This window comes from Artemia sp. Qi Xiang Cuo, chromosome 7 (assembly GCF_049724085.1).
Source record: "Artemia sp. Qi Xiang Cuo chromosome 7, ASM4972408v1, whole genome shotgun sequence".
Taxonomy (NCBI): Eukaryota; Metazoa; Arthropoda; class Branchiopoda; order Anostraca; family Artemiidae; genus Artemia; species Artemia sp. Qi Xiang Cuo.
The window spans coordinates 9,466,712-9,482,803 of record NC_142800.1 but is presented as its reverse complement, the minus strand read 5'-3'; the positions used below and the strand labels follow the sequence as shown (position 1 = coordinate 9,482,803).

Below are 16,092 nucleotides of genomic sequence, written 5' to 3'. Positions count from 1 at the left end.
TATTCGATTCAAACTTGATTTGCATATTCAATTTAAGTTTCACTTGTTTTAAGATTTACTTATTCATTTACATTAATATATATTGTATGTTTGTTCGCATTGATTGTTTATTTAATTTCTGTTCATATTAAGTTTCATTTATACTTTAAGAGCATAATATTTTTTGTCGTATTAATCTTGATTTTCATGTTCAATCTAAGCGTTAGTCGTTTTAAGACTTATTTATTCAATTACGTAATTACTTGTTGTTTGTTTTTTGCTATGATTGTTTATTTCATTTATGCTTGTTTTCGATTTCATTTATTCTTTAACAGTAATTTCTTGTCGTTTTGTGTTTTTATTTTAACAGGTCTTCATATCTGCTGAGCTTAAGTTTAAAATGGCCTTTACTTTTCTTTCAAAAACTTATTTTTCAGAAAGTTTTTTTTAATTGATAAGTAAAAAGGCGGTGATTGATCTGCAAAATTGCAAAAAATATACATCTTGTTGTATTCTGTGCAAAAATTCACAATTCGATCAGACAGCAAAAAGGTTTATAACAATGTAAATTACAGGAGTAAACATGAATTTAATTTTAAATAATAGAAAATTTTCAATTAATCTTGAAAATATTGCCATTTATTTCCAACAGTAATAACAATCTGCGTTCTCGCAAAAAGTATTGCTGATCAACAATTGTTGATAAGAAATCTGTATTCGCGATTTTTGATGAACAATTTCTTCGCCAGAAAAAAACCTTATTCATCCGCAGAACAGGCAGCGCCTACATAATCATGACTCATTAAATTTCAAAATGCTTAGGCATGACCCTTGTGGTATAATTTGCCTATGTTTCACATATCTTGCTGTTGCCTATGCAGACTACGCAGTTTTACGATGGATACTGATCGAAATGATTGGAAATAGGTTATTGTATAATTCAAATCATATTTTTAATTATGGTGCTACTTAAGGAGAACAGCATCTCCACTGACATGAGCAATTTGTTTATTTGGTAAAATTGGAAAATAATTTACCATTTAAATACCTGTTCATTTATATGGTAAATTTTTACTAAATCAGATTATTGACTTATGAATAAAGTGAATATACCACTCAATGCCTTTTTTATGCTCTTTCCAAATATAATAATCATTTTTGTCGGAAATGAATTTTAACCCCCCCCCTAGGCAATATACCAATTCAGGGTATATATTTGCACATTAGGGGAGTGGGGGTAAAGTTTAAATGGTATAAATTTAGAAGTGTGGGTCCTGATAAGGAGACATGTTAAGAAAACAATTCTTACTTTAAAATATGTATAATGATCCTAGTTAACATATTATTCAAGGGGAGAACCTTTATCATTAAGTCTTTCCTCTAAAAATCCTTCTTTTTCCAGCTTAAAAGAAAAAGTTTCCAAAAACCACCATGCTGAGATTCAATGCCTAAGCCTTTTGAAATTGCCGCTATGAGCTGCCAAATAAGTTGTTTTATAGACAGCGTTCATGCTGGTCTTTAGCGTTCATATTTTGATTTTCGCCACTGCTATTAATATTCTTTATTTGTGCCACTGCTCTTTAAAAAAAAGTATTAAAAATACCGGCACGAACGCTATCTATAAAACAATTTAGGCTATTTGGCTGCAATTTACCAATTTCAAAAGACTTAAGCATTGAATCTCAGCATGGTGATTTTAGGAAACTTTTTCTCTTGAGCTGGAAAAAGAAGGATTTTTAGAGGAAAGGCTTGATGATAAATCTTCTCCCCTTGGATAATATGTTAAGTAGGATCATTATACATATTTTAAAGTAAGAATTGTTGTCTTAACATGTCTTGTTATCAGGGGCCACAATTCTAAATTTTTACTGTTTAAACTTACCTCCCATTTAAATCAGAAATAAAATTTGCCCCCACCCCCCATAATGTGCAAATATATACCCTAAATTGGTATATATAGGGGTGGGGGTAAAATTCATTTTCAACAAAAATGATTAGGCCTATTATATCTGGAAAGAGCATAAAAAAGGCATTGAGTGGTATATTCACTTTATTCATAAGTCAATAATATGGTTTGGTAAAAATTTAGGTCAATATTTACCAAATCATATTATTGAGTTAGGAATAAAGTAAATACACCATTCAATGCCTTTTTTATGCTGATTACAAATATAATAATCATATCTATCGGAAATGAATTTCAGCCCCCCCCCCTCAAACCTAATCTAACCTTAGAGTAGGTTAGGGGGGGGGGGCTGAAATTTGTTTCTGATAGAAATGATTATTATATTCATAATCAGCATAAAAAAGGCATTGAATGGTGTATTCACTTTAGTTGTTACTCAATAATATGATTTGGTAAATATTGACCAAAATTTACCATTTGTCTTTCCAAATATACCAATAAATACTGTTGCAATTGCACCCCAACCCACTCCACTAGGGTCAAGTGTAGGCTAACCCTAGGGTCAAGTCATTAAGATAATGTTGGCTACCAGTTATTGGAGTGCGAGAATATGTTTTGGTAAATTTGGAGATGTTGTCATGAGTAAGCATTAAGTAGTTCCATTTTTTGTGAGGAGAAGTACTATAATATTCTGGAAACTACTTTCAAACAGTCTAAAATACTTACTAATTTTAGAAAATATCATTTCTAAAGGCACTTTGTTTCACTTTATCCCCTCCATAATAGAAAAATATATAGCCCAAATTATATATGGTCACTGTATTTTCAATAATACAACTCTTTTCTTCTTATTAATATAACAGTAAACAGCAATAATATTTTTTGGTTAACTGTCCAGGACCAAACAAAAAGCAAGTTGATAAATCTTATATATTTGATCTTATATTTCCCCACCCTATTTGGGGGTAAACTTACTTTATTCTCTAGACCCATCCCTGAAAGTTTTATTTTCCTAACCTAACCTCTTTCCAAGATAGCCAAAAGTAGCTAAAGTAGAATTTTACCAGCAATTTTTCCTCCAAATAGGGTGGGGGAAATATCATATAAGATTTTACAGCTGACATAGGGAGAAGGTGGACATGCTTCTTGATTCCTTCATTATGGGCTTTCTTAATATAATAATCAATTCACTGGCAAATGCACATCCCCCTGCTGGTCCCATATATATCTAAAGGAATATCTAAAAACTATAAGAAAATACTAAGTTATTGAAATTCTGAAATTTTGTAAACCCCCTGCTGACTCAACAATATGATTATATATTATAGGATTACAGTGTAACCTTAGTATGTAAATGTTTGGAACACATGTTAATGACCACCTTTTTAAAAATAAAAATCTTCTTTATAAGTAGCAGTGGCATAATTTTGTCAAAATCCCGGGGGATGGGGGAGGGGCAAAGTTATAGCCAATTTTCCAAAATCAATTTAAAATGATAGTAAAAACTAAAAAAAAAACATTTGGTACCATAAAGGTATTATTTAGTACTGTAAAAGTACTATAAAGGTACTTAATAGTACTATAAAGGTAAATATGTACTAAAGAAGCTGATATGTTTCTGTTGTTGCTTGAATTATGTAGGATTATCTTAGTTATAACAAGAGTTTGGAAGAAACTAAGTTTCAGCTGGGGGAGGGGGGGGGGGGGCAAACTGAGGTCTGGCAGGGGCAGTTGCCCCCCTGCCCCATAGCAAATCACACCCCTGATAAGTAACCCTGGTTGGTCCATAGTAATGGCATATATTGCACACAGAAAAACGCCTTTGGTCTTTCCTTTGCTGGATTTGTTAAGGGAATTGGTATTAGAGTCACTCAAAGCTGACATTGTACCCAATAGAATATCATCTTGTATACAGAGATGTACTTAAAAAAAAAAAATCATTTTAATATTATCCTCTTTTATTTACAAAAAGCACTAGACATAGCAATTGCTTTTAAAATGAGCCACTAAACAGCCCTCCTATGATGTTCTAGTGCCCTGCTAGCAGCAAAGGACAAAATCTGGAAAATGTTCTCCATAAAATAGAAAATTGATATGGTATTTTTTTTATCAAGTTAAAATCCATCAGAAAATGGATTGATGTCCTATGAAGTTTTTTACTTGCAGAACTGTGTAATACCTATGATATTTCTACTAATCAGATCATCATGTTTCTTTCCATTATTATACACATTTGTATGCCTGTAACATACACATATACATATATACTCATGTTTAGATCATTTCAGATAATAACATTGGTAAATTTTCCACTGAATCATGCACAAAGATAAATTACAAACTGAAAAGATGACTGGTTTAATGTAGGAGCTAGAAGGTTTGACTGCATCAATGTAACAAAGAAATGCATTATTAGGACTATGTACAGGACCATCAGGCAGGGATATGTTTTTATGTTTTTAGATGCCCGCCCCCCCCCTTTTGTGGTATTTGGTAAAATTTTCTCTGAAGGTGAAAATTTTGACAGAAATTTTGCAAAATTGGATAAAATTTAGCAAAATTCTTGATTTCTGCAGAAAATTTGGCATAAATCAGGTAGCAATTTGATAAAATTTACAAAGATTGCCCCAATAAAATGAGCCTCAGGATGCCCCTGTTTGTGACTGAATTGATTAGTATATTTGGAAGGGGATACAAAACGAATTCAAGTGGTATGTTTACCTTGTCCCTATGTCAGCTATAGAATCTTGTGTATATATAGGCTTATGACCAGGGTGGGGAGAAATTGTAAGAAAGGATTTAAAGGAAATTGGGACTTCTTGGGAGGTGTAAAGAGCATGTTCCTGGAGGATGAACATGTGGAGCTGTGTTGGCCTCAGGTGGCATGGTGTTGCAGTGAGTTGTTAGTAGTAGTTATAGCAAACAGTAGGCAGGTACCAGGAAGAAAAGAGTTGTAATATTGAAAGTGTAATGAGCATATACAGTTTGGGCTATGGGAAGCAAATTAATGATATATAAAAATGAGGCAAAGTGCATTTAAGTACAGTTTAAAATATTTTCCACAATTTTCGTGTTTTCTTATGAAACATAGGGAAACACGCTAAAAGAAAATGAAAGTAGGAGCCTTAGATTCCTTATTTTATGCTATGGTACCATGGATGCTTTTTATGGCAATTCTCCCTTTCCCCTTCCCTTATAATATATTTCTCCATTAATGCATCTAAAAGGACGATTAAAAAGGGCTAGTGTTTTAATAGTTGAAAGCGATTGGAGGCCAACTAGTTCCCCTCTCAAGCTAAACCCATTCCCAAAACACATCCAATCAGCATTACTAGATAGACATTTTATTCAATATAGATGAAAGCTCTGGAACTTAGGTCTTAGAGGATGACAATCCCCCCAGAGTCCTCACAGCTAAGGTTGTAAGTAATGCCCTGGGGGCATATAAGGTTTTTTCTTATAGAAAATTTTTTCATAAAAACTACAAAAAGGCTCATTGAATTTGAAACTGAAAGGTATAGTGCCCTTTTTAATAGGCTAGTCGAAACTGATTGGAGGGCAACTCACCCCCTTCTCATGCCCACCATTTCCCCAAACATATCCAATCAAAATTTTGAGATAGCCATTTTTTTCAGCGTAGTTGAAAGTTCTGGATATTCTGTCTTTGAGGATGATCAATCCCCCCCCCCACACACCCCTCAGGGCAAGGGATGTAAGTTATGCCCTGGGGGCATATAAGGTTTTTATAGGGCGTTGTAGTAGAAACTTTGAAACCTTCTAGATCTAGTGCCCTTTTTAATAGTCAAAAGTGATTAGAGGAAAGCTAACATCCCTCCCATGCCCACTGTTTCCCCAAAAACATCCAATAAAAATTTTGAGATTGCCATTTTGTTCCACGTACCGTAGTTGAAAAGTCCAGAAATTATGTCTTTGAGGATGCCACTCCCCCCACAGCCCTCAGTGGAAGGGTTGTAAGTTATGCCCTGGGGGCATATAAGGTTTTTATAGAAAGTGTTTTTGTAGAAACTTCAAAAAGGGCTCATTTGACTGGAAATTGAAAGCGCTAGTACCCTATTTAATAGTCGAAAGTGATTGGAGGGCAACTAATGCCCCTCTCAAGCCTACCATTTCCCCAAACACATCTAATCAAAATGTTGAGATTGACATTTTGTTCAACATAGTTGGAAGCTCTGGAAATTAGGTTTTTGCCAGTGTTGTCATAGAAACTTCAAAAAGGACTCATTCAATTGAGAATTGAGAGGGCTAGTGCCCTTGTTAGTAGTCAAAAGGGATTGAAGGGTGAATGCTTCCTATACCCATCATTTCTCCAAACACTTCCAATCAACATTTTGATATAGCAATTTTGTTTAACATAGTTGAAGTGTCCAAAAATTATGTTTCTGAGTATGACAAACCTCAAAAGCCCTCAGGGCTAAGGTTGTAAGTTGTGCCCTGGGGGTATATAATGTCATATAGAAAGTGTTGTTGTAACAACTTCAAAAAGGGATCTTTTGATTGGAAATTGAGAGGGCTATTGTCCTTTTTAATAGTCAAAAGTAATCAAAGGGAGAATCCCCCCCAATGCCCATCATTTCCCCAAATATTTTAATATTGCCATTTTGTTCAACATAGTTGACAGGTATGGGCATTATGTCTTTGAGGATGATAACGCTCCCCCCATATACGTCATGGCAAGGGTCGTAAGTTATGTTCTTGGGGCATATAAGGTTTTTATAGAACATTTTGTCATAGAAGCTTCAAAGAGGGCTCATTCGATTGGAAATTGAAAGGACTAGTACCTTTTTTATTAGTCAAAAGTGATCAGAGGGCAAATGTCTCCCTCCATGCTATTTCCCCAAACACCTCCAATCAAAATTTTGGTATAGTCATTTTGTTAAGCCTATCAGAAAGGTCTGGAAATTATGTCTTTGAGGATAACAAATCCTCCCAGCCCTCAGGGCAAGGGTACATTGTGCCCTGGGGACATATAGGGTTTTTATAGAAAGTGAGGTCATATAAACTTCAAAAGGAGCTCATTGGAATGGTAATCAGATGCTCTAGTGCTCTTTTTAAGAGTCAAAGTGATCAGAGGGCAGCTACCCTCTCACCCCTACACACACGTCATATTGTCCTGAAATGAGTCTAATAGAAATATTGAGATAACCATTATTATATCATAGTCTAAATATCATATAACAAGGCTTTTGGGGTTGAAACACACCCCAGAGATTAGGGGCAAGAGTTGTAAGTTATGTCCAGGGGGTATTAAATAGTTTTGTGGAAGGGATGGTTGTTTAACTTCAGCAGAGGATCAGTCTTTCTCCCTGAAAAAGACTATGTCAATATAAAACGAACAGAAATTAATAAAAAAAAACATTTAAAAAAAAGTAAAGAACTCCATTAAACCAAAAATGAGCAAAAATAGAATCAAATAATTTACAAAGCATACATCTACCAAAAATTAGTATCAATAAATAAATGAAACCCGAAACAAACAGAAATCAAAATAAATCAAACTCAAGACGAGCAGAAATTAATCTGAGTAGGGTTCTAAACCCTATGCTTTCTTAAAGCTAGAAAATAATTTGTACTTTACTGAAAAAATTGTTTCAAATGTTTTCACTTATAACTTTAAGAAAACAAAAATTAATTAGGATTTTAAGGAATAAATATCCATCAGGAGGGTGGGACTGTTTTTTTTTTATATATTTCTAGGGCTATATCTAGGGCAGGTGGGATGCATTGTCAGAAAAGCTGTCAGAATAGCATTGTCAGTGCTATTTGGACAGAGCAAAAAAAAAAAAAAAAGAAAGGAATCTAATGGGGCTACTTATGTTTCTTAAGGATGTTTGCTTCAGAAGTGGATAACCACTATATATTTGCTGTTTCTACTTACATTGGGGCTTACATTTTTTCAACTTACATTGGGGCAACACACTACTTGATGCTGTTTTTCTATGCTCTTTTCAAATATAAGAACCATTTGATCTGGAGATCCAATTTAATACCCTTATATGAAACCCAAAGTGACACCTTGTTCCCTATTTTTATATTAGAAATGGGTTCAATATAGGTTTGAAGAATTGCAACTCAATTATAAACCAATTATTTCCAAGTCTTATATTCAATATGCATTGATTTATTGTGGTTCAATTCAAAAAACTTAACAATTTATAATTCTTTAATATTGCCATTGTAATTCTATTTGTAATAAAGATCACATTTTCTGAGTGATAAACTTTGCAAATTTATAGAACATGACAAGAATAAAAAAATTATTGAATTAAAAGATTTATTTATTGCTATGTTTATTGGATTCATTATAGTGAATCAGTGTCAGTTAAATATATAACATGGAAATAATGCATTTATAATCAAGTAGTATGTTTGTAACCACTTATCTCATCCTGTTTCAAGCTGCAAATAAGAAATTGAGTGTAAGATGAGATAAGATTTATTACTGAAAAAGGGCTATCACAAGCCCAAATGGGCCGAATTCGCACTTTAGTGCCAATAAAATGAAAGAAGAACTAAAAACAAACAAACAACAATAGAAAATTATAAAAGGTTCAATTTCAAATACATAAAAATGTTAAAAACAAAAACAAATTAAACTCGTAAAATTAGAAGGTCAATGCCAAATCAGCAAAAATATCAAAATAATGAAATCTTGTAAATTTAAAAAGGAGATAAAATAATTAAATAAAAACATAAGTTAGTCATGTAACTAAAAAATAAAAGCCTCAAAATTTGCAAAAGGAACATTAAAATAAAAAATCACGATGTAAAGGGGGGGGGGGGAGGCTGCGGAGATTCTCTGATTGAATATGTCAACTATGTGAGGGAATAAAGTTCTTCTATATCTTTCAGTGGAAACTCTTATTGGGGCAAGAAGGGGGATTTTTGTTGAAACAGAACACAGGAAGTGGGGTCAATGGGGTGAATGTTGTCTAGCGGAAAGGGGAGTTGTCCAAGGGTTATGAAGGGCATTGTTAGCAAAAGAAAAGGAAATTTTTGCTCTCCTTTCCTTAAGGGTGACTAGATTAGCCTAGCTCTTTAAAGAAGGGAAATATAAGGTACTTCACACTCATTGTAGAAAATTCTTAGGCACCTTTTTTGGACTGCCTCTATTCTGTATGACAATTCAATGAAGATGCTAGAATTCCAAACAAGACAGGGGTACTCGAGAGTTGGGCATACAAATGAGAGGAAAATCCTCAAACAATGCGATTTAGGACATTTAATTTTTTAAGGAGGGAAAATGCAGCATTTGCACGTTTTATGATGTCACTAATATGGCAATCCCATTTTAAGTCACTTGAGATGGTAGCACCCAGTAATTTCATAGTGGTGACTGACATTTCAGGGGGGATTGGGCAGGAGAAAGAAGGGGAGTTTCAAGGAAATTATTAGTTAAATCTGTTGACTTCAAGGGGTTGACTCTCATATCATTAGTAAAAGCTTCGTTTGAAATCGAGTTGAAGATGTCCATTGGGCTTCTTTTAAAATTTTTGAAATATGTCTCTAAGACAGTCAGATCAGCAACGAATTTCCATCTATCTGGAAAATCGACACCAAGGTTGTTATCATTGCAAGAAATAAAATTGTGCCTAAGAGGGGTCCCTGGGGAACGCCATTATAAATTGAAAGAGGATCAGAATATACATTCAGGCATCTGACGACTTGCGTTCTATTAGAGAGGAAAGATACAATTATTCTAATTAAGTAAGGCCAATTAAGTAACTAATTAAGTAAGGGCCAACTTGAAGGTCATTAAATAGTTTTTCTACCAGTGTATTTTGGTTGATTAAACCAAAAGCTTTTTGAAAGTCAACAGCAATAATATTGAGCCAGGTATTGGGTTTTTCAAGTGTGTTACATATTGTGTCTGTAAGGTGAATGAGATAGTGGGTGGTAGATGTAGAGCATCAGTTTCCGAATTGTCGTTGGTCAACATTTGGGATTATCTTTACTTTCAACCACTCAGCTAAAAAACTTTCATATAACTCAGAAAAAACTGGAGTAAGAGTAATGGGATGGACATTATCAAAATCTTGGTTGTTACCTTCCTTTTTTACAAGAGTAATAAAACCTAATTTTCAACAATTTGGGAATTTACCAGTAGAGGTATTTTCATTAAAAAGTAAGGACAAAGGCTCTGAGAGATTGTCAGCAAAGGCTTAATTAGTACAATCAGGATGTCTAAAGGACAAGTACTGCACTTTCTAATATTCTTAATTCTTGTCTCCACATCTGAGGAGGAAAGAAATTTGTTCAGATTATTCAGGCTGTAACTGAGGGGTCTTCTTGGAAATAAAAATCTATATTATTATGTGTTTTCCCAAAAATTGTTTTTTCATTCTATTATACCTTTTTTTGCTTTGTAGGAAATAAATCTTTGACTTCACATTTGTAATATGAAGAAGCAGATTTACATATTTTTTTTATGTGTTAATGCATTGAGTTAGTTTTGGATGTTTTACTATTCTTAAGTAGGTTCATTTTAATTCTAATTAGCTTTTTTCAATTGGCTAGTAATATACAGTTTGTCAATAGAACACTTTTTACATTTTTCTCAGAGAAGGAATCTATGTATCTATCTGTCACTTAGGGGTTTATTTGGCTTTAACTTTGGTTTGCAAGTGGAATTATTATTATGTTCAGAATGAGCATAAAAAGAGGTGTCAAGTAGTGTGTTCACATTGTCCCAGCGTTTGTAATGGAAACATCTTAAAATTTAGACATATTTTTGACTATAAATAAAAGTAGACTCAATTATAGTGTAATAAAATTTAGGAAATATATAGCAAAGTTCAAACAATAGTGGATTTGAAAATTTAAACTTCCAGATTTTAGAATAGGTGTTAAAGATATTTACTTTTTTTCTTTACTGCTTTGCAATGGGATAGACGTAACTGGATCAAGGCTCAGGCCTGGAAGGCCCATTGCCTCCGCGCCCCAGGCGACTGAGCTTGCAGACTCATGCCACTGACCCCCACTGACCCCCTGCAAGCAAGGACTTGGGAATTTTTAGGAACATCAGGATTTGAACATGTATCATGAAGAACATATGATTATAAATCTAATATGCTATTTACTCATCTATGGGTGGCAGAGTTGGAATACAATTATATAATTTTTATTTGCTTCAAAATAGATGTTATCAGCATGCCAGAGTTTAAGATTCCCAAAGAACTATTAAAACTTCAAAATTTGCAACAAGTTAATATAAATGGTCAAAAACTAAAGAAATCAAGGCCAAAAACCAGGCTACTGGAATATAAGTTATTTTTCCACCATCTCTCTTGCAATTCAAGATGTGAGTGGCAAAATCCTGTTGTATCATTGATAAACTTTCTGTTCATCAACAGTTTTGGTAAAACCAAAAATTATGGAAATGGTAATTTTCATGAAAACAAAGCAGAATAGAAAGCAGCAAAGAAAAGAAAGGAAAGCTCGGCCCTCTTCTAGATTTAGAAATAATATCTTTTTTCAGTATTTTCATTAAAAATGGCTTTTATTGTACTTCTGTTGAAAAAATTACATAGCTGCCTTCCCTGGTTTTTGAAAAATAAATTATTTCCACTGCTCCCCCCCCAAATTTCCAGGGATTAACCTCAATGAATTCATTGCAAAATATTGCTAAATGTAAATCCCTCAACTCCTATATTATTTAGAATTCCTTCCACTTTTGACACTTGTTGATTCTTTGTAATAGAAATTTTTCACGTTGTCTTGTCAGTTTGGTTTCAGGTTTTTCTTTTAATAATTATAGTTTTCTTTTAATAATTTGGATCCGCCCTTCACAAAATATACTCTGTCCCATACCAAAAGGTTGGATCAGTGTGTGCCTATGATGTTGGTTGTTTTTACTAAATGTTCACATGTAATATTTTTTGTTTTTCTGACAGGCATAGACAGTTAAATTAACTTGTTTCTACATGTTCTATTTCCAGTCTTTGGACTTCAGTTCATGCAGTTTCATTTAATTTGGTGATTTTCTTATTATTATTTGCACATTGGAGAGCTGTTTTTACAGACCCTGGCACTGTGCCCTTCCCTGCAAGAAAGCTAGATTTTTCTGAACTTCATTCTGGTATGTTGTTTTTGGATTCTTTTTTTTTAATCTCCGACACATAATGAAATATTTAAAATATGTTTAAGGGAATTCATTCATAATTATTACCTGCATTCAGCAAACTGTTACCTATGAGAAAGGTATTGTCCAATCCAGAAAAGAAACTTACATATCTGAAATTTTTTTTTTAACTGTGTTTAGTTATATGTTTAGGTATGTTTGTTATGGCATTTGGTTAGTTAAGGTATATCTTTTAACATATTTAGATGTTAACAATGTTTACCTAACATAAATAGTTTTTTTTTTTAACCAATATTACCTTTTCTCAAAGAGTAGTTTGAATATAAACATCCATCTTCAAACTTAAAGTGTTTTTTCTTTTGGTGATTTTTTTCATCTAGGCAGGCTAAAAGAAGATGCATGTATTCAATATTTTTTAAGGGGGGGGGGTGAGAGGCCTCAGATAGTTCTTCTAAGAGAATGGGGAAGTAAAACACAAAAATGTGTGGTTTCTGTAAATTAAGTCTATTACACGTCTTAAAAATAAAATGTACTTTGTTTGATCTCTATCAAACAAACTATTGATAAAGTTTGATCTCTATTTAATTTCTAAATGTTATAGTGAAAAAAAGCAAAAAAAAATTGAAACTAAATTTTTGTATATTAATGAAATAATTTTTTCTATATCTCAATGACTATATTTTGTATTAAGTAAATCACTAATCACATTTTTTAGGGGGGGGTTGAGGGAGAAGGGGCAACACCATTCCTTTTTGTTGTAATCTTTATTCGTTTAAGTTTGGTTTCATTATTTATTGGTATTTCTGTTTGTTCTAAGTTTATTTTTTTAATTCATAGCATATGCTGTTTTAAAAATAGCTATTAAAAATAGAAACACCTTTGTAGCTATTTTGGTATGAATAGTTATAAGAAGAGTATGTGCATTTTGATTTTCACCTTCTATGCTGAAATTTGCAACTTAGATTTAAAATCAACAACCTCAGATATTCTAAAATAGCAAATTTGGTGAAAGTCAACACTGTTTGTTAAGCAAAACTGTGTTTTGCTTGTGTGTAAAAAACTGTTAAGTGCCTGTTGGTGAAACTTTGGTGAAAATATTGGACAACTAACCTTAAACTTGTCATCAACACGATCAGGTTGTCATCAACTTGTTCTTAGTGTGTTTTGATTTAGGACTATAACACTGTACAATTCATTATTCGTAATGACTAATATTTAATAATTCAGAACAGTAAAGTATTACATGAGTTGGAAGAGATACACCATGTGTGTATAAGCAAATTTGGGGATGGAATGGAATTTTTTGGAGGAGCATGGAACCCACTTTGGACCCTTCAACTTTAAGAATGAAAAATCCTTGTATGACTTTGATTCCAACAAGGTGTTACATTTCCACCTTTCAATTCAAGAATATCTATAACACCTTAATTTTAAAAGGCTTGAGACTAAGGCCAGTCCCATTATTCCTTAAATTTATGCTGGAAAGGGAAGCCACTTACCATTCCCTTTGTAAAATCTCATTGGCTTCTGTGTGGAATTTTTAGCCAATAATAAAAACAAAAATTAAACTCTACATTGGTTCTCTGTTTTGAACTCTACATTGGTTCTCTGTATAACTGATTCAGTAACCTTCAGACAGGGGCGTATCCGAGGGGGGTTACTGGTTTCGAAATCCCCCCTCCTCACAAATATTTCTTTGACTCGTAATTGGTCGTAAAGATGAACGTAACACGACTATTTCTCCTAAAAAAAAGAAAATACTTGTCTAACTCGTAAATTGGTCTTAAAAGTAAAGGTAAAGAAACAAACTAATATGTGAGGACGGGGAAAATCCCATTATTATTCGACGTACCGGATAAAAAGAATAAATAAATGAATGCCCTCTTAACACAAATATAGTTTATATAAAAAACTGTTTATTATACCTGTAAGTTTTCAGTGTGCTTTATGTTCATTCTGAAGAATCTTCCACCCCCCCCCCACCTAACTTTTCACCTGAGATAAACAAGTGCTTTTCAGAAAATTTTAAGTTTTCCTTAACAGCTAAAGATATGTATTTAAGCTATGTTACTTTTAAAGTGATTATTCGGAAAATCTTAAAAAGACTTTCCTGGAAGTTTTGTTCATCTTGCTTTACTACTCTCTTAAAGATATTAACAGAGTTTGTAAAAAGATTTCTACCCAATTTTTTATTAAATTTCATAGACCCAAAAATGTTACATGTACAATCCTTTGCACCCGCACAGTGGGCACGAGTATAATACCTATTTATTTTTGGTTTTATTGTTCTTATTATTATTACATTTTTATGATTATTTTTATATTTGTATTTTTTTATTTATTTTATTTACTATTTATGACTTATATTTTTTTTAGTGTAGTCAACAAACAATAGTAAACAATACATCTCATTCGACATCAAATATCCTCCGTAAGGCTCTATGGCCGGGGATACTACTACCACCACTACTACTAACAACTCAGCTACACGCACTCCTCCTCCATCCTAATTTATTCAAAACCTCCCTCTTTACACCCAACCAAGAAATTCCAATTTCCCTTAAATCCTTCATTAAGACCTCCATCTATCCCTTTCGGGGCCGACCTAGTTTTTGTTTTGACCTAGATGGTTGGCTGAAAAGAACGATCTTCGGAAATCTGTCATATTTCATCTACAGAGTGTGTCCTAGCCATCTCAACCTTTCTCTCATTATACCCCTAAAAAGCGGGAATTGTGCCTAAAATGTCCAGGAATGCAGGTAGAAAAAAAATATAACAAATAATAAACTAAAAAAGGAGAAAAAAACAAAAAAAAATTGAAAAAAGAAAGAAAGAAAAAAAAAATAAAAAACAAAATATACACTAAAAATGAAAATGGCAATCCCCCTTTTTTATTGTATCATTTTTTTTTCAAGACGGAATCTGTTTTCTTCTTCTTCAGGTAATAGAGCGTCTAGCGAGCAGAAGGAAGGTTGGACGGTTTGTTTGAAATGTGAAATATATAGGCCACCAAGAGCTCATCATTGCCGTACATGTAACCGATGTATCCGTAAAATGGATCATCACTGCCCGTGGTATTATATTTCATTAGCCATTTTCTTGTTTACATTTTATTTTTAAAATATTCTTCATTTTTTGTTTATTTTCAATTTAAGTATTTGAAATTTTATTTAAAATGAAATATTTAAAATGATTTATTTAAAATAAAATTTTATTAAAAATTTATTAGTCACCTTAAATCAAATTGGATTAATTTGGTTAGTAGGATCCGTAGCCATGGAAAATAATTCATGCCCAATCCAATTTTGATTGTTCTTTCATTTGTGCCTTTTTTCTACAGTCACTCTTTTGCTTGTTAATCAGAGGCAACGCTATAGCGTTGCCTATAATACAGGACATACGGCTCCAATGTTTTATTATTTATTTATTCATTTATTATTCTTATTTTTTTCCCAGAGGCACTTCATATGGAAGGGGTCGTCGTAGAAACTTCAAAGGGGGCTCATTCGATTGGAATCGAGAGTTCTAGTGCCCTTTTTTTTATAGTCGAAAGTGATTGGAGGGCAACTATCCCCCTCCCCCCCCCCCCTACCCCTACGCCCATCATTCCCCCAAACACATCCAATCAACATTTTGAGATAGCCATTTTGTTTAGCGTAGTTGATTTTCAGGTAAAAATTATATTTTTGAGGAGGACACTCCCCCACAACCCTCAGGGAAAGGGTTTTAAGTTATGCCCGGGGACATGTAAGAACTAAGTTGGCACAAGGTATTATTTATTATTTTTTTCCTTTAGAGCAGGGCAGTTCGTATCGAAGAAGTTGTCGTAGAACCTTCGAAAAGGGCTCATTCAATTGGAAATTGGAGCAGCTTGTGCCCTTTTTAATAGTCGAAAATGATTGGAAGAATAGATAGCCATTTTGTTCAGCGTAGTTGTTCTCACCATAGAAATTATATTTTTGAGGAGGACACTCCTCTACACACTTCAGATCAACTGTTGTAATTTATGGTCTATGGGTACAAAAGGTTATTAGACAGACGACTGGCAGGAAAATTTCAAAAAAGCGTCATTAAACTGAGAATAGAATGGGCTAGTGCCGTTTTTAAT

At 33.3% G+C, this 16,092-nt stretch overlaps 1 protein-coding gene across 1 annotated transcript in view; it reads left to right on the top strand.

The window, feature by feature from the left end:
• Nucleotides 1-786: 786 nt before the first annotated feature.
• Nucleotides 787-16,092, top strand: part of Dnz1 (DNZDHHC/NEW1 zinc finger protein 11) — a 51,435-nt gene continuing 36,129 nt past the window's right edge. The window contains exons 1-3 of the mRNA XM_089091371.1: nucleotides 787-906; nucleotides 11,842-11,981; nucleotides 14,926-15,058. Coding sequence (XP_088947497.1) covers nucleotides 794-906; nucleotides 11,842-11,981; nucleotides 14,926-15,058 — 386 coding nt within the window. The 5' untranslated portion in view covers nucleotides 787-793. The remainder of the gene's footprint in view (nucleotides 907-11,841; nucleotides 11,982-14,925; nucleotides 15,059-16,092) is intronic.